We start from the raw sequence: 20,322 nt of genomic DNA on the forward strand, positions 1-20,322 counted from the left end.
GTATAAAAGGCTGGCTGCCCCCCACTCTTCCCCTTGATTAGTTGCCACCCGGCCCCCCTGCCACAGACTGGGGAAAGGGGAGGGGTCATATAGAGAGATTTTACTTAATGAGAGGACAAAAGAAGTTAAAAGCTACACAGAAGTGCCAGAGGCATCAGACTCACAAGCAATGTAAAACATAAAAGGGAGAAAGTAATCAGAGATGGATGTACAGAGAAAAAAGAACTAGTTCGCTATTTTAGCCATCTCCAGAGAGTGGTGATGGATAGTTGGCCAAACCATGACTCCAGTCCATAACATAACAGTGCGCATGCTCTGCTTGTAGTGCTCAGATTGTAATTAAAATTGGACAAATAGAGTAGCAGATGTTGACAACCAAGATCAATCAACCACCCATTCAGTTTAAGGTCTGGCAAAGAGAGAACGGCACATCTGACTGCCTGCGTTGGAGACCAATGGAAATAAGGAGATTCCAACTAGCCTTGTGAGATAAGGATGTTCCTCTGATAAACTCTGTTACTAATAAAATAATTATTTATCATAAGCTGTAAATTTGTCTCAGTACACATACTGAGAGTTAGTTCAAACTGTCTGCCTGCTAGGAGCCAATGCAAAGCATATATTTATAATGTAACATTGCAGCATTGACTTTTCAGGCTATTGATAGTAAATATTAATATGTACTTTGCTACTCCGAGGTACCTGGACAAGTGTTAGTGGCTACCAATTTCCAGAACACGGTCTAAGGATTTTCAAAATTTAATTAAGTGTAAGAAAAGTGACAGCAAGTGTTTTAAGAAATCTCCAGAAGACTAAATAATTAATCTGTTTTGTTTGACCTCTAACATTGCCTTTGTGCATTAGGATACCATCATCCAGTTTACTTGTCTGTAAAATATTCCCAGATAGTGCTACCCTCTATCACGTGGCTGGTATGAGTGATTCTGTTGAGCAGGTGTAAAGATAATGGTCAGCAAACCTCTGAGATAAACCTGAGTCCTTTGCTTTCCCAGCCTTGATGTAAAAATGTCAAGAAGAAGTTTGAGCAGCTTCTTGCCCATCTAATGCGAACGAAGTGGAACAAATGTATTTAATGTACTTCCTGCTGTGATCAGCATGAGGCTTCAACAATTCCACTAAGGCAGGATGACTGTTTGTCAGCCTGGATGTAAGGCTGTGTGCTCTCATGGCAACACTAAATACAGTAGCATGGAATTAAAATCACATGGGGAGACAGCCTCTTACAAAAAATGTGCAGCAAACAAAGGTGCAAACTTCCAGCTCTGCATTCACCACACCTCTTCTCTTCAGATTTCCAAATGTGATTACAAACCAAGAGTTTTAAATTTGCCCACAACAAAAAACCCCAAGTAACTAAAAAAGAATCTAAATTAGGGCAGCAGTCAAAATATTGGGATTACAAAAAAGCAGAGCTTTGACTCAAACCTTGTTAAAGCATTTTGTATCAGACTTGTTGCATACAACACAGCAACACTGTTAGTGATGGAACCAAATTACAGGCTCTTCATTCCCAGATGAATACTAACAAAAGACTTAGATCTCATTTTTTCTCTCTCTCTATGAAATGATTTCAGAGTCACCACTTCAGTTGGAAAAACAGAAGGCACTTCCAGGCTGATCTAGCTTAGTTGCTAAGTGCCTGAGGATTAAGGCATTTCCATGGAAGACTAGGGTCTGAGTGTTTTCATGAGTCTTAAACTAAATTCCAGGATTCCTCTCTCCAAGGGGAATGAAAAGTGCACATTAACCTCATCTTCCTTTTCCTAGGTGAATAATATTTATCTATTATGTACAGTGCCGCCTTCAAATGAGCTTTATGCTGAGCTCTGTGCTCTCTATGCAGGACAGATATGTCCTGAACCAACCAACTGACCTCAAATTCTTCAGGCCTTTCTCTTCATCCTCGAAATCCCTAGGATGCATAAAGTAGTTCACGCCATCAGTTCTGGCTAGATTTGGTAGCTTAAGTTCACATCAGTATGGAAAATGCTTGAGTTTCTAAATACCTATTTAGAATACATATACTCTTCAGCATTTTTTTTTTAGATTTCAAACAGATTATTTCAGATTTTTCTGTAGAAACCATAATTGTTTTATGAAGCAGGATAGCTATATATCCATTTGTTGTTTTATGGCATTTCATAGTATATACGGTTTTAAAACAAAATTGGAAAAAAAGTCCTTCCTTCATGCCCAGTAGTGCTTACAACTTTGTATTGACTGGCAAATTAAATTTCTGAAGTAGGGTTTATATCTACTTTCATAAATCAGTGTATTCAGATGCACCAGGTACCCCTGGTGATTGACCTCAAGAGTTTAGATACTTGTCCTAGGATGGGATGTTTCCTGGGAGTACACCTCTCTTTTCATTAACCATAGAAGAATCCTGGTGTAGCCTCTTTGAATCAGATGTCTAAAGTTAGAGAGGCTAATACCAAGTGAGATTAGTGCCACCCCAGAAGTGGATGATTTGCATAGGTCTTTCCCCAGCATGCTTTTCTTCCATGGTTTGCCATTAGTAACTATCACATCTGACTCAAACAAATCATGTTTTTACTTTTTAGTGCCTTAACTGTAGTGGCATGTGTAACTTCAAATACAAGATTTCCATGTGAAGCTTATTCTGCTGCTTACTTCATTAACCTAATCCTTTTCTTCTTTTCTATCTAACTTCAGTACCTATCAAGAAAAGTACCTTTCAAATTAGGAAATGTCCCAATAGCAGCACCAATTTGAAAATCACCATTCACAAGATATAAATATATACCAGCGCATGTTCTGCACACTACAATTTTTTTCCCAGATTTTGCTTTGGCAGCAAAATCTGTATAATCCCCAATTAAACTTTTCAGTTGCCTGGAATTTAGTGAATACACTGTAGCTCACTAGAAAGTTGAGCATGCCTCTTACTTTTTTTTATTGTCATGATTATACAGCAACTATGACATTTTAGTTAGACCCTAAGGGCATTCTCTAGAAATAAAAGAGTTAGATGGTAGGTACAGAAGGTGAGTGTTTCCTAATTAACTTGCATTGAATGCCAGAGGAGATAAGGTGATGTTGCTAGTGCTGACTTGAGTTCCATAGGAAAGGTCTCACGTAGTATTATTAAACTTTGACCTTTGCTCTTTCTATTGTTTGACCTGAAGAAGTCAAAGCATAATGTTAATCCAGTCACAGTACTTGGAGACATCACTTAATGACATACTGTGACGTTTGTCCAAAGAAACTCTGTTAAGTAGAAGATGAATTTAAACAAACAATGAAAAAAATATATCAGTTGATGTGAAGTAGAGAATAAAGTGGACCAGAGAATTTAGCATTATAGCATTACTACAGCTGATAGGCTATTATTTATCTGTGCTAAAGCTTCTACCAACCTCTTATCTTAGACATTTTATTAATTAAATTTTACTGTTAAAAGCTAAAGAATATTCTTTTTCTTTCACATACCACACTGTTTGAACTTATTAAAATTAATTTTGTACACTGCAAACAACAATAACCAATGCTGCTTAAAATCCTTTGCTTATTTATGCAGAATTTCAATCATGACTGCCAGGGTGCTAAATTGTTCACACGTTACATAAACATGTGCATGTATATATTTATTCATATGTGTGTGTGAATGCATAAATAAACATGCAAGGTGTAACTTACAATTTATCTACTCGGTAGTCTGTACTCTGCTTTTTATAGAACAGACAGTGCAACAGATCTCAGATGAAACAAAACACGTAAGACTTTTCTGTTGCCATGCTTTATATTTTTACGCAGACTAAAAAGAATGTGGTAGGAAATTTTACTGGTAAGTGAATTGTTGGTAAGTTTTTGCATGTTCTGGAATTCGTTGTGGGAGTTCTTCCACTGATACAGAAAGCTAAAAAGGAGTTCTGTTACATCATTTCAAATACCCATATGCAACATTTTGGATGTAGAAAGACAAGTGAATGTTTGCAAAATTATTCTAAATCTATCCTTTAAAGACCTCTTATCTTTCAATATCCCAGATATTGTTTACTCCTACCAACATAGATTATTTCAGTTGCTACATAATGAAAATATTCTGTTCTAATTTCCCAAACACTTCCCCAGCTTTTTACTAAATCCCATAAGATTAGTCTTCGTTAAAAATAATTTGTGTATAAAAGTCCATAGCACTGAGGCAATTTGTGCTTATAAATGCAGAAACTTAAAACTGAACAGTGGTACACAAACGAAATTACTTCTGCTTTCTAATGGCAGTGTTAAAGGAGATTTCTCACTAACTTCCCTAATATTTTGTGTAAGTTTCATAAAATATTAAGTTTTATACTGTGTTGTGACTGGGAGTCACTGAGATCCCCATTGAAGTTAGATGGTCTAATTTCAGCTCATCTCTGATATTAACTAATAATGTCTTGGAGAATCATTCTCTCCATCCCAAACTCTTCATATATATTTTAAGCAGTCAGAACACCTTCAAAATTTGGGTAATCAGCTTCTTAGTGAATATATATTTTTAATAGCTACTCTCCAAATATTCTATACTCTGCTACGTACAAACTTTGAAGTTCATGAATTCACCAAAATTATTCATACAAATCAAACTGTTGTAGAAGACCCTAAATGAATAAATTTGTATTTGCTATAATAGCAAAGTCAGATGAAGATTTCTATTCTGGCTTGCATTCAATATATGTTCTCTTACCTTACATGACATGTTTTTTCAACCTGTTGTAGTCATTAACACTATATGATTATCCAAATGCTCCACAGAGAAAACAGTCACCTCTGTCACAGGATTACAGGTGAGAAGTTTCAGGCAGTCTGAGTATTTATGAGGCAATTAGATAGGCGTGGACTTCCTGCCTTTAAGAGCTGCCTTTTGTATCCTTACCTAGAGAGAAGTCACTGTGCTGATAATAATGGTCTGTTTTGGCATCAGACTTTCAAAGCTGTACCATGTAATTCCTCCCATTAGTCTTTCGGAAATATGACAGTGTCACAATAGATGGTTTATGGCCTCACAGAGAAGACTAAAATAGCTTATCACTAGTCCTATCACAGAATTTACAGTTGAGATGTCAGTTCCTAACTCCATGAATAAATGAGGGCAATTGTACCAGGAAGCTTTTATGCTACTTCTCCTAGAAAAAGAGCTGTCACACCAATGCTGAAGCATTAAAGGAGAGGCTTGAGGCAGCAATAATACATGTAGTTTTGAAAGCAGTTGGTGATACAGTGTGCTGATTCTACTCAGCCTTAGTCACACATCTTTTTCTAATCACCACCAGACATGTCCCTTTCAAAGCAGTATCTCAGAGCTATTAACCAGTTGAACAAATGCCATAATTCTGTCAGCGTTTCCTTACTGAGACTATTTTGAAAGCAACATTACAGTCATTTGAATATTTACTTTATTAAAAAGACATAGGAAGCATACATGGGCACATCTAGGCAGAAATTTAAATGCAGCATCAAATCAAGGCCTTGCCTCTTAGGAGCTGCTAGATGGCTGCTGTTCCATGAGGGCTTCCAATGGGGCCCTCTGCAGCATGATTGAGTGGGCCCAAAGGCTTTGTGGACACCGCCTCAGAATCACAGAAACAAGGCTGCCCATGCAAGGCGACATCTTGGATTATGTCTGTTAATGTGACAGAAGGGAAAGTTGCAGCTACTTGCTCTGAATCACTGCTCATGTGATTTCCTCAAACAACAAAATAGCAATACTAACCACTTTCAAAAACCTACATAGCCTTCCAATAGTATTTTCTAATCTCAAGATGGAAGTAGCATGTGTTTTAACCACCAGGAAGGAAAACAAACCCCATTTTCTATATGTGGGTTTGAATGTGATGTTATTTGTAGTTTCTGCCCTGAACTGGGAATATCATTTCAATTATATGATACCTTACCATCATCCTTGTCAGGCACAATGGTAATGCGAGTGCTTGGGAATTCTGCACCAATTCTTCCACCCATGGGCATGCTCAGAAACACATCAAAGGTCTCAGCCTCTTCATACAAGGAATCATCTATGATGACGATCCGACACATTTTTTCATGTTCGTCTTTGTCAAAACGTAGAACGCTGTTGTGATCCTCTGGCCTGGATATGTAGTCAGAGTAGGAAAGTACAGAGGTTGGGGCAGTGCCAGATGCTGTTCCTGTGCCAAAAAAGAAAAACAGCCACTATACATACCATGGTTATAAGGATCTCCTCACAGAGGCGGATTTTATTTTCATTGTCTTTTAATTTCTATTTACTTTTTGGTGATAAGATGGGCTGTGGACAAGGTGAGAGGTCCATGGACCCGCTTCTGAGATCCATGGACAAGCTACTTCTGTATACGATACAATGGAAGAGTGTGGTTCTTCAAATAATTTGCACCTTTTCAGTCAGAAGGAATACTGTCTACCACAAGAGACAGACTGATAAAATAGCCCCTGTGAGGATTACCAGTTAACTCCCTTAGTATATTTTACCCGTATGGAAGATACCAGTGAAAGAACAGATGGAATTTCATGAGAACAAACTATTTGGATTCCAGATCACTTTACATAAAATATTGCTTCAGCCCTCCAGATGAAAAATAACAATAAAACCACAGGTGTAGAAACCCCATGCCCTGCACACATATAATTAGTAAGAGACTGAAAGGCAGATGAAGGAGAAGTATGGCAATTAAGCAATATTATTTTGTATAATTTTTTTCAAGATACAAACAAGTGAAGGATAGCCTGGGCAATCACTGCAGTGCTTTCAGTTCTCATCACTTTCGGATATATGGGGCTGCATATAAAGAACACAGATCCTCTTCACCTCTCCATGATGATTTTTAAACTGTTCAGTAATACTCTTAGACAGATTGCAGAGATGTATACATTTCCAGTTGAGACTGAAGATATTTAGATGAAAAGGTAATTAACAGAGTTATAAACAATTTTATTATAAAATAGATGGAATAAGTATTTTAAAATTTCTGTCTCTCTTCTACTCTTGCTATTTTTTTATTCTATAGTAGATTCTACTACCTTGTTGTGTGTAGCAGATGACCATCAGTTCCTGACTCACATCTCCACTTCTTCTGACTGGTATAAATAACTCACCAACATCTTCTTCAATACTATAGGTGGACTGAGGAATAAAGACTGTTGATTCTGAAAAGAAAAGAAGCTCATAAAGTCACCTGTACATTAGCTAAGAGCATTTTTGAATATTCTAAAGTGCAACAAGTAACTTGCATTTATTGGCAATGCCACTAAATTTTATGTAAAACCTGGAGGGCGAGAGAAGTAGAGTTTCTTAGTATTTCAGAAATGGAAAAGAAAATCAGATCATTAGGTCTGTATTCAGAAGTCCTTATTAAGTGGTCTCTAACGTGACTGATTTGTTTATCTAGGGTTAATGGTGCAAGACAGTGTTTGGAGAATTTGTTCACAAAGTCTATCTTTTTATTATTTCCATGGTATTTAATTATTAACTACAGAAGTATCAATAGCATAGCTCACACACAGGTTGTGGTTCACCAAGGCCATTCTTTAACTTACTGCATCAAGATAACCATGAAAATCATTTGGCACTGAGGAGCAAGGCTGAGCTCTTGACATCTTCCTCTGACTTAAACATTTGATTTGAGTTGGTTACACTCCTGTTTTACTCAAAGAAGACCCAGCCAATACAGCCAGTGAAGTCTGAGGAGCAATCTCACACTAAAATGTATCATACCAAGGAATATCAGACCATTTTTCTGGGAAAAAACTGACCAAGATATATTCTGAACTCTTTCATTATTTTATACTCATACAATCAGATTGATGGGTTTTATGCTGTTACTGGGATTCAGGATCAATTTTGTTCTTGTTCTCTCAAAAACTCAAGAACAAAAGGCGGCTGTGCACATAATTATAAACCACCTTTACAGTTTCATTAGTGTGACTGCAACCTAAACAGAATATAATTCCGTGTAATATCAAATTAAGTGGTATCAGCTGACTGCACAAAGCAAATTTTTCATCACTTCACAGTACTTGGGCAAACAGTGTTCTGAAAACTGTCAGGTGGCTTCTTTGAAAACATGTTCCAGGTTTTATTTCTCCAACTACTACTAGCATGACTTAAGGTCAAAAGCCTGCCTTAAAAATGCTGTAATTCAGGTTTGATAAGATCTAGACTACTCACTATTCTGGCAAGACAAAAATTCAATGTGAAAAATATCAGATCCCTACTTTTTCATTTTAAAGTAAAGCAAAAGGCAGCCCTAAAAAAAAACCCCAACATTTCTTTCCTTCTATTTCTCCCTTTAGAATTTAGTTGGCAAAATGAGAAACTCTAACGTTCCAAAACATGCAGGAATCTGATTTATTCGGTTTCCTCTCTCTCTCTCTCTTTCTTTCTCATAATTATTCAACTACAAGTAAAATGGCACTATAAAAGTTTAACAGACCTTATGAACAACATAAAAGCTTGGAGGAGAATGAGCTACACCATCGCAGCTAGTATAAAAAAACCACATCCCCATGCAATCTATATTTGGAATAAAACATTAACTAATGTCCCATACGCCAAGAGGCTGGTACAGCCTTCTGAACAAGCTCACTATTTTGATCCTAGAACGACACCATTCAAATCAATGAATTTTTCACTGGAAGCAGAATAAAACTTTTGATGGTTCCTATTCAGTGAGCTTGGTAAACCCTCAGCTTCAAAACACTGTTAGGAAACACAGTCCTCCCCCTCAAAGTTCTCTCTCTAGTTTTCCTGTAGATATCCTTTGATTTGCAGCCGTGCATTTGATTTTCTCCTATGCAATGTCACTTTATGTATAATTACTACGAATTCTCTGGGACTGTAAAAATTTTATCTTAGTGTAAGAAATATAAAATACTGTTGTTGGCAAAAAGAAGACTTTGCTAATTACCTTGAATTCTGCTATCTTACTGATCATAGAAAAGATAAAGGAATTAACACATTTTCAAGTTATTTCTGTGTCTCATACATGCTGCTTTTAAAGTTAAGCACTATTTTTCTTAGTGACTAAATATGGATGTGAGATAAGCTCTGGTTTAACTTGTATTTGTAACTAGGAACTAAGACACCTGTGAGAATTTCCATGCTCAACACTCTTCAAAAGTTCGTTAGGGAAGACTATATAATTCAAGCCGTTACGATCATCCAGGACTTAAAAGATTTCTTAAGGACAGTTCTGTGTGACCACAGCCCATGGGTTCAAGTGTCTGAATGCAGCTGAAAAGATACAAAGCAACCAGAGCATGCTCTAGCTCTTCTTTCTTAAATCTTTTTAAAATCAGTTTATTTCTTTGTTTATATTCACCCATAATTTTATTTGTTCTTGACACAGCGTTAACTACACTTGGTCTAAAGACCATTACACTTACTGAGCTTCTCAGCTTGATATTAAGGCCTGACTGATGCAAATAGTTTGCTCCAAGACTCAAACTTGTTGGGAGCAAGCAGCCTAGATTTTCCTGTACCATCCTCTCCCACATGAATTTTCATGGCAGAGTACATCAAGTCAGCCTCCAGCCAACTCTGCAGCTACGTCCTGTTTGCAAACACATAACATGTTATGCCTAAAATGAAAACAAACAACCCCCCTAGAAATAACATATCACAAAAAAATGCAGGTATTTCATAAAAACATGCTACCTGAGTTAGCTATTCATCAAGCACTTAAAATGATAGAGGAAAAATGGCTACCTGATGCCAAAATCTGTCTTCAGAAATATTCTGAGGACAGGTAACCTTTAGTATCCAGTGTTACTCACAGTATTTGTCCTTCAGTTTATCTTTTGGTATAGCATATATTGCCAGTACAGTTCTGGAAAGGTTCTCACCATCATCTGGGTCAATAATTTCCACTGTGGATGCAGCAGGAAATTCCAGAATTGCCATGACTGGCTCAGAAAGAACAATTTGAAAGGACTCAGAATGTTCATGTTCACCATCACTCAAAATCCGTACTCGCCATGTGGCTAAGGTTTGACCAGGATTAAACTGCACTTGCTTCTGGGCTTTTCCTCTGAAGTCTTTATCTTTCTTGGCAGTTCCATCTTTGGTGCTAATACCTGTTAAAATCAGAAATTCAGGTCATTGAAAACATCACTGGTAATATTTCTCCCATTGTGTCATCTTTAAAAAACATGTAGAAAAATATACTTTTCACAGCCTGGGAACATTCAAGCTAAATCAGTTTTATATTGGGTATCACACACAGAGGTGGAAAAACACTACATTCTCCTAAGTTACAATCAAGTTTCCATTTCCCGATAATTCAATTACGGATGTCCAAAAGGGACAACAGACTTTTCTCTCTCCTTTTAGCCCTCTGGGTTATCTTCTTTTCCAGAACATCTAAGTAACCTCCTGCTCAAAACCCTAGAAAATACTTATTTTTCTTAGAAAAAATAAAAACACCCCTGGAAAGTTCAGTCTTTAAAGAGAAAGCTAAGGAAAACACAATGACACAAAGGAAAATGTACAGAATAAAAATGAAAGAAGATGCAAAACCTGAACCATTGCTCTCATTGCCATCGCTGTAAGCATTTTAAAAAGCTATTACTTCTTATTTCAGTGTTTGCATAATGACAATCATTAAGTTCAGGTGAAGTTGAAGCTGCAAGTCCATGGGATAAAATTCAAACAACTCAATCCACAGAGGTGGCACAGGCCTTCCACCCTCAGATTCAGACTGCTCTAAAACAGGTTTTCACAGGCATTTCACTCACAGTTTAAGGCTGTCTGACAAACCCTCATGGAAATGAGACAGTATTTCAGAACTGTCTCCAACTCATGCATTTGGCCTTCTTTAAATCCCACAGTACCACTGAAGTCTTAAAGTCTTTTCTCAGGTTTTCAGAAAAAAAACTTAAAACTTCTCCCTTCTCTGATTGTTTCTTCCAGCTGCACTATTTAATGTATTTAAACACATCACCTTTCCCTACAAACCTTGCTTTTCTCTCTTTCTGCCTCATCCTAAGTCAAAGCCAATATTTTATATAACCTATAAACCTTCAGCCACTTTGGCACTGCATATGGACCAGAAAGGCCAGTAATCATCTTGACCAGTATCTTTTATGCTCTTTCCAATTCTGCAATTCCATTTGCAGGATTAAGGTAATCGGAGGCAAGTTAATCTGGTTTTGCTGAATTTTCAGTCAGCTCAATTCTGAAACTGACCTTGAATCCATAGGTGGAAAATTTTGTAAACACTTTATCTGAAGCATCAGAAGCCACATCAGTATCTGTAATTCAGTATAGTAATTAATTTAAACCATACATCCTTAACGATGTATTTAATTTATCTCTTCCATTAGTTTTCTTTCTTTAAAAGGAATATATTATCAAAGTTAGTTCACTGTTCAAAACAGTCTTTTCAGTTACATCCTGTTAGTTAAGGTCTATATCCCCTAAATCTCATGCCAAAATAGGTGTCCCAACTGCATCTCACTACCTGAAACTCAGACTTTTAATCAGAAAAAGCTCTAATCAGAAACTTGACAGGCAAATGCTTACATATCTCTGCAAAAACAGCTTTAAATTGAGTGTTTCATCTAAGCAGTATAAGCTCACCATGGGTTTCAATGTGAAATTGCACAAGGATAATGTTCCTTGGTGCAAATGCATCAGAAGATGGGAACAGATCCAGAAGCTAGAAACAGGTGTGAGGTTGCAGAATGTGATAACACAACCTTTTTTTCACTGTTTCACTCCCCAGACACTGCAAACAGTTTTCAACACCTCCTGTATCAGCCTCAGTTGACTGCCAACACTGAGTGAAGAAAACGAGCCTAATGCTTGTAGCTGCTGGTCAGACCAGCTCACAATAGCCTTCCTGGAAAATGATATATGTTTATTGTTGTCCTTCTGGTTGCTACAACTGTATTTTTTCAATTCAGGGAAAAGAAGATCTGGGCAGGAACTGTATTCTGTGAAACAAATAAACAGTGGTATCAATCAAATCAAAGAAAGAAGGACGGTGTCTTGGGTTGTTTGTTCAAAAATTAATTGCAGAGGACAAAAAAGAACCGCAAAAGGGAAGATTTCTCTATATAACTGAAGAAATCATACGCATAGCATAATAAAAGATACACTCTTTAATAAATAAACATATGCCTTTGAATATAGTTTGCTTAGCATGAAACAACTATAATACGATCCCGTTCTATTGATACATTATATCAACTGGTGGGGCAGTGATTTATAGAAGCAACTGTAAGGTTAGAAGTGAACTTACTTATAAAAGAGGTTTCTCCCAGGTAACCTCTCCGTTTAAGAACAACATCAAGATACTTGGAGTCTTCATTTACTAAGTAATACTCCTTTTCTAAGGAGATCCATGCCCAGTTTAGGCGAAAATGTTGATTCTTCAGCTTATTGCCTCCTGCAAAACAAAGTTATAAAGACATAATTATAACCTTTCTTTTTTGTTAAAGATTACTTTGTCTTTTGAGCTTAATACAATCTTGTATCCTGGGTAAGATGTGTATCTATCTGGACATCACAATCCAAAGGTTTTAAAGATTTAAAACTAAGAAATAACAGGTGAAGAACTCAGCCATAATACATTTGCTGTACATAGGAGCAAATTTTATCTTAGATGCATACAGACATAGTACCCTAATTTTCTTATTTCTCAAGAGAAGAAGATCAAGAATTAATAAGAATGTATTTGGGATGCCTTCTGTGTATCATCCTAATGGATGTGTTTTTTCTTACTCTAGACTCCTCTAAGTTCTATAGCAACAATAAAATAAGCTGTTCAGCTCTTTGATGGCAGGTGCTCACTCAGCACCTGTCTTCTGGGAATGCTGGCCTGTGTGGGAGACTGTAGTCTGATTTCCTTCCCACAAGGTGCTGCTACAGAACAAGGTTTGTTCAGGTAACAGCTATCTTAAAGGTGCAAGAAATTTCCTTTAGAAATCAACACTTCTGCACACAAGTCAGTGAATAAAGTAATTCCTCTGAACAGCAGAGAGACATATCTAAGTATTTAAATTAATTCATGGCTTAATTACTAGAGGAAGAGACAAATGAAGGCTGGTTTATCCCTTCCAGTTTCTTCCATTCTTGAAGAATGAGGCAGCCACTCCATATGCTTTCACTCTGCCTCAGAGATAAGCCTCTATGTTTCTTTATTGACCTGCCTACTAGAAAAATCCAGGAACTGTAGTTGTGCAATCTCACATGGAGGCAAAGGTACTGTGTAAACGAAAGGAGGGAAATGGTTACTGGAGTATCTTCCTGCACTCCTCACCCTGCCCCTTTCTGCTCTTTTGATCTCTATTGTTACTGACAAAGGGGAAGGCTACAAACACACATATCAAAAACTAATGAGCACCGCAGAGAGCCAGCAGCTATAGTGTTACAGTAACTACAACAGCACTCACATTAGGTAAGCCATATGTTATGTCTTCCCATTAGTTCTGGGGACAAACATAGCAGAATACATCTTGTTCTCTAATCCAGTGAGAAAAGCCATTTATGTGCCATTTTGAACACACTGCCCAATTTGACCATAATTTAACAGAAGGATAAAAGTTTCTGAGATATAAAAAGAATGGAAATTTACTGTCTATTAGAGGAGAGAGAACCTATTAGTACCACTAGTGAGAAGAAATACTGCTGCATGAGCTTACTAGAAATGACAATGTCAGATATTTGAAACTGCCCAGGTAAAGGAAAATTTTCTAGCAGAGTTTGCATCCTTTTAGACAAAAGTATTCTAACTAGAGGATAGAAAACAAAAGAAAATCTGGCATAATTTGTTCTTTTATCCAAAGAACTTAAAGTTAAATGTGCTGTGGGCAAAGGCACACAGTCTACATCTTATATACAGGTATCTTATGAATGAAATTTAGGAAGAAAAAAAGCACAAGAAAGACAGTACAAAAGATTTAGTATTGTCTTCATTTCACCTATTTTTCTTGCTTTCAGCTCTTTCTTTCTATTTTTTTTTCTTAGAATAAAAAAACCCCAACAACCAAACAAAAAAGTATTAGAGGGGGGTTACAGTAAGCCTCCATTTTTACTGAGTTACTTCTGTCCCTGAAATATATAATGTTCACCTTTTAGAATGCGCAATACCAAACCCATCAGATTTAAAATTTTAAGAAAAGAATATAGGTATTTCAGAATATTTGTCTTCACTTTGTGCTTTTTTTTCATGTTCAGAAGACATGTTTTCTTATTTATACAAGCCATTTCACAGTCCACTGTCCCAAAGAATAAAACCGCTGTTCTTCTTATTATTAGCTACTACCACTACTACTACTATTATTGTTATTATTATTATTATTATTATTATTATTATTACAGACCTCTGAGAAAACAGAGCAGGAGGCATATGATACACCTTGCCTAATTTCAGAAATTTATTCTGGGGATAGAAATCCTAAACTTTCTTTATAGCTAAACCCAGGAAAGAGGCATTTTGTAAGGCTATGACTTAATTTAGGCATCTATTTTTGAATGAGATTAGCTTTGCCCCAAAATATGCAAAAATATGTGCATTTTTCCTCATCAGCTTTTAAAAACTCCTGTTGTGATGCTTTACATTGTACACATTTTTGACAGCCATCTAATGCTGGGTAAGATGAATTCCCCCATGCCTGATCTGGGTGAAACTGCTACAACATAGTAGAGCCAAGCACCACACAACATAATGTCTGTAAAGAATATTAAAAATATAGCTTTTAGAAATTATAAAATCGCAGAAATAAAATTGTACACGCCACTTTAATTTGGTTCACTATTAAAATAAGTATCTGCCTTACAATAATATTTCTATCAGCAGATGGACTGTGCACTGCTCCCAAGCACTGCCCTCAGGCACAGTCAGACATTTAGCTGCTAGGCAAATCATTAAGCTACTATACTCCAATGACAGTTTTGCTTTTATTCCTCTCCCAAATAAGTACTGGCAATACAAATACATCAGAAGTCCGGAGAGGGAAGCCATTACTTTTAAAACTACACAAAAAGGAGGGCAGTGTTAGAACAAGGTAGATCCAAAGTAACTTTGCGTCAATGAGATGTGGTTGGCAAGATGCTGCTAAAGTGAGGCATGAAAACTTGTTTCCTGAATCTTGCCACAGATCTGAGTGCAGCAGTGCTAAATCAGAAGATGCTAGGAAGGATGTGATGCAGTGAGATATTAATGAGAAATGAGATGGCAAGAGTTGTGAGACACATTTAAAAACTTTGTAAGGAGCTGAAGGTAAGGATCTAGAGTAAGGTGAATCACAAAGTGACTTCATGACTGACTGAGACTTTTGAGGACAAAACCCTCTGAAAAGGTTTGCCTGCATATGACAAGTCAAAGATAGATGTAACCTGGAACTGGTCTTTATAGAAGTCCTGGAAACTGTTTGCCTGTTAGAAAACAGTGATATATTATTTTTACAGAGGTCATCAAACAAGAAATTCCTAAAAAGATCAAGTCATCTGGGAAAACCAGTTTCGGTTACACAACATGAATAAAAGAGGAGGGGGAAGAGGACCTGGTCAGTCAACTGCTTGACCATCAGAAAGCGAATATCCTGCAAAACTGCCATAACTTCATACGAAAATAGCAGAAGTGAAATGCCTAAGTAAACCCAGCATAAAACATATGCCACTAGAAAGTTTTGAATTGACTTTAACAATGCATAAGATAACCTAATGATTTTACTCCATTAGAAAATCTTTAAAATGCTTCACCTTTGTAAGTGTCTTTCAAGTATACTAAAATAGACCCAATCACTAAAACAGCTTGCTGAACTCTGCACCCTCCTGCACTCTATCTGCCACTGTAACTCAATATATTTGCAGAACAGCCAAAAAGAACCCCCTAAACTAGCCCCTAGTGATTAGGGACTAAAACAATGCTTTCTCTGACTTCTCATGAGAAAACACACATTTCCCAACATTGTGGACTTAGCTTGCCTGGAGTATAATTGCTGGTATCCAGTGAACTGCAGACAATTTCCATCTTTCAGTAGTTTTTGTAACTCTTTTTTTCTTCTGTTTTATGTCTACCCCCAAGAAACAAGTTGGAAGGGTCACATTTGCCAGGGCTCAGAATAAGCAAATTCCTGAAGTCACGTAGCAGAAGAAGTATCTGAGGAATACCATGTAGCTGCTTTGTTACAAAAAGGAAGGCGAAGTGAGAGACTAGACATGAATGTCAAGGTTAGCTAGTGTGTATTAAATCTGGATCCTCATAAAATTCAACTAAGCGTCCCTAAGGATGCCTCCAAGTGCAGTCTGCAGATCCATGCTGGGTCAATTTAAGGAATTCCCAATTCAAGTTCACGCCCAGTCCTCCCGCAGGAGATTAACTGGATTCTGATTAAGAGACTAACCTGATTTTCATTAACAAAAACTGTGGAAGCAAATATGCACCGGCTCTTCAGCCACTTCATTTCATAGCCTTAAAATAATTTCAGTAGAAATCAGCTCTGTACAAATTAGTTCACCAAGAGTCAGGATACTGTCACTCTATTGGCTGCACCAAGAGACTATGAGTTTTCAAAGGAAAGAGCAAAGTGGATAAAGAGCAACCCAATCTGAATCACCAAAAAAGATGCTGGAGCACTGTGTATGTTTGAAAGCCTTTACGGATACTAAGTACTTAGTTTGTAACCGACTTCTAGGGAATCCAAAAGATCCACTTGCTGGTTTTGGATACTGTGCTGTATGACCACTGCTTCTGAGCAGAAAAGAACTCTGAGTCGACACGTTCAATATTTCCAGTGAATAACCACTCCTGGCAAAACACAGTATGTTTTTGCTTGGGTCCCAGAGCACGGGAACATAACCAACTGGCTCCTGTTCCACAACAGATGAAGACAAGTGATCTGCCATAGAGATCCTCCAAGAGATCCTCCTTTAAAGGTAGGATTCATATAATGTAATGTTATTCTATAAAACTGTATGTTTCATTTAAACTCGCTGTCTAGGCATAATGAAAGAACTACACCTTCAGGAACTGCAGGTACATCTGATATGAACAGCTGGATCACCCTCTGGAATGATCTGACCCACTCCATTGAATGTAACGGGAGTGTGTTCAACCCACCAGTCTGTATGGCTAACTAAAACCCAGTTGAGTTGTCTTCTTGATAAAGGAGGCTCCTGAGAAAACTCAAAGACACAACTGGTCCTGAACTGCAATATGGTAAACTTGTAAATTTAATCACTTTAAAAGTAATCTTTGTAATATTCAAACATAGCAATGAAAGAAATCTATTCAGTTTAGAAGAACTATTCTTTTACTATAAAGTTATTTCCATGCTGTCATTAAATGAATTAGCACTTTGTGTAGTCACTAACTAACTTTGCATGAGAAAATTAATTTAAATTGCCTTGGGAGTATTAACAGAGAAAACCCAAACATACCACTCAAGCTGTCACGTCTATCATTAAACAATGCCCACATTACCTAAAGCACAACACCTTTTTCCTAAAGATCCACACCCTGCACCTCCCTCTGAAGGAAACAAACACCACCTGGATTAGTTAAGGCTTCATACATGCATGGCCTGCAGCAACAAGTAAATTTATTAGATCTCTGACAACACATTCTTAAAATAAACTTAATAGTTTTCAGGTCTCTCCTTACTAATTTGTTTTGTGGCGCCAGACAACTTCTCCCAAGAGGCTCCGGCTGGATTGAAGCAAGGTTCATTTCTTCAGCTCACAGAATAACGGGCTTAGCTCAACCAGCTTCGTTACTGTCACATAGGGGACTTTTCTTCTGGTTTATACCTTTACAGTAGTGCTTCACATGTATCAGCCCATAGGAAAACTACTTTCATTTAAAGCCTACTCAGACAAAGTGTTAAATCTGAGGGTCATGACACATCCTAAGCCCCGGTCAACTTAGGAGTAGTAACAGAAAAGTGTACTGCAACCTCACAAATGAAAGGCATTACAATAGAACAGGAGCCAGGAGAGATATAATTACAACCAAAATATTATCTCACTTCATACTGTACTATTTTAAGAAATTCCTCTATTCTGGGAAAAGAATAGACCAATTTCCCTTTCACTAAATTACATTTTCATTTAGAACCCCCTACTGCAAACTCCTACATACAAGCCTAATGTTTCAGTGCTTGCAAAATCATTCTCATGCTTAAAACCAGGGTGCATGAGTGGGTATCATCTGAAACTGAGGCCTCTAATTTTTCACAATGAATTTTAAACTGGTTTTTTGTTCCAAATTGGCAAATTTTCCTTGAAGAAGAAGTAATTGAACTTTTCAACTCTAGCTGTTGAACACGGTCTTTGCAGAAAATTCCTCTCCATTTCAGATCCCAGTCCAAACTCATAAATCTTAAATTTTACTTAAGAGAAAAATGTATGCGAGAGGGATTAAAGAGGTTGTTGTTATTTGCAAAACCTACTCTAAACAAGCTGGAATAGTGTTTCCATTTTATCATCTCGACTTGCTATAACTCACTAAGCACTGATAAAAAAAAAGCATTCTTTTAACTCTGTGTCAAAGTGATTGAACTGGTTTTTGTTAATAAGAATTTACTTCCAGAGACTTGAATTTTGGTTTCTTTTCTGTTCTGGCAATACTACAAATAAAATGCCCGATTGACTGACGCAGAACAAATGTCAGGCAGGTTAATTTAACATTTATTTTTAATTCACTTCAGAGTAATTCTCTGAAGTACCAGGTAATCTCAAATATTTAACTTTTAATATTATTTGACCAGAGAAACTCCTCTGTGGTGCCTTTCATCCTTTTTAAGCTATGTCAAACCTACAACCTTTTGCAGGTGATTTAGTCCTGCTCAGCAAGGGCAGATTAAAAAACAGAAAACATACAAAATTATTGATATAAACAAGAACAGAAAGGGATTCCTTTTGAAGTCACTAACTTTACTTAAGACAAGCCTTGTAAAGTAGTCAAAGATATTAGTTCTGCTGAGGAAAGAAACATTTTTGCATTAATATTTAATTTTTTTATATCATGACCAATTTTTTAGTGTTACTTGAGGTCTATCCTTAGGAGCAGAACTGTATATTCCTAAGGCAGTAATTATAACACATTCCTGTATTATTTTATCTGAAATTACCATGTTGCAGTCACAATGTATGTTGCAAGAGGGAAAAAAAAAAACTAGAAGAAACCAAAGATTCCTTAAAAGATTCAAGCCAAGATGTCAGAAAACTGTTTAAATATTAAAAATAAGTGCACAAAATTACTTCAGAAATGAAGAGTAGAGTTGAGAGTCCAGAATAGTATGAACATTGTGAGTTTTCCAAGAGACATAAAGACTCAACAGACATGAAGCAGAGGGACAGGGGACAGAAGTGACCATGAAATTATGACAACTCAATCTTGATAGTATGTTGCTTCCAACACATAATTTCTTTCTCCCTCTTCCTCTCTGTATAAGATCTTCACTTATGCTTTGAGATAAGTAGCAATTAAATTAAAATCAGCAGTAGAATAATTGCATCTTTAAAATCAAATTTGTTTTTATTATACAACAGATTTTAACAACTTATTTATGTATGGTTCTCATTTTACTCACCTTGAAAAGAGATTACTGTTTTAGCTATTTAAGTTGATATGGCATCTCTCAAGCTTCTGAAATATCCCTGGTGAAGATTCCCACCACTGCTCTCCCACATGTATTGAGAAATTAAAATCATTCAACTTTTTCCCAAGGGCCAAGGAGGCAATGTTTTTTTTAAGTCAAGTCCATTTCCCACCAAATCTGCGGGCTATCAAATACGGGCAGGTGAAAGCCTGGGTATCTCTGGTCTCAAGTTTACATTTTTTGCCTTAGTGTTCATACAGAAATGTGCAGAGGTGTGACCACAGCAGTTTGAACTTGCCAGCCAGCACAAATGCTTATCAGGTTTTAGAGAAAGCTGTCTCCCACCCTTTCTTGAAAGGGAGCTGCATAGCACTCACCTGTTGGGACATGACCTCAGCCTCCCACATGTCACCTGCTGTAGCCTCTGAGGTTGCTGAGACACAAACCAGGGCAGTTCCCTGGGCTGCAGTGCCATGGGGGGCACTTGCAAAGTCACTGGGAAAACTCTTGCCTGCAGTAATCTGAATGATGTTGATGACACAGTGCTGAGCTGTCATCACCTACCTCCTCCTTTTGGCTGGAGGTGTTAAACTTGTTACTTTAAACTGATTTCACGGCTGTTCAAAATATTTATTTTCTTTCCCCCACTAAATCTGACAGTGCCCTTGCTACCTGTTAGGATTTCTGCTTCTTGTAGGATGCAACAACATGCTGGAGACCGAGGCCCATGGGCTCAGGAAGCCCATTCCAGGAATG

The 20,322-nt window shown here is 37.1% G+C and overlaps 1 protein-coding gene across 1 annotated transcript in view; it reads right to left on the minus strand.

Moving 5' to 3' along the window:
• The window catches only part of FREM2 (FRAS1 related extracellular matrix protein 2), a 122,983-nt gene that overhangs the window by 45,283 nt on the left and 57,378 nt on the right, over nt 1-20,322 (minus strand). Inside the window, exons 4-7 of the mRNA XM_008631475.2 lie at nt 12,261-12,407; nt 9,862-10,092; nt 7,039-7,164; nt 5,919-6,170 (exon numbers count right to left, since the gene is read on the minus strand). Coding sequence (XP_008629697.1) covers nt 5,919-6,170; nt 7,039-7,164; nt 9,862-10,092; nt 12,261-12,407 — 756 coding nt within the window. The remainder of the gene's footprint in view (nt 1-5,918; nt 6,171-7,038; nt 7,165-9,861; nt 10,093-12,260; nt 12,408-20,322) is intronic.

This window comes from Corvus brachyrhynchos, unplaced genomic scaffold (genome assembly GCF_000691975.1).
Source record: "Corvus brachyrhynchos isolate BGI_N302 unplaced genomic scaffold, ASM69197v1 scaffold103, whole genome shotgun sequence".
NCBI lineage: Eukaryota > Metazoa > Chordata > Aves > Passeriformes > Corvidae > Corvus > Corvus brachyrhynchos.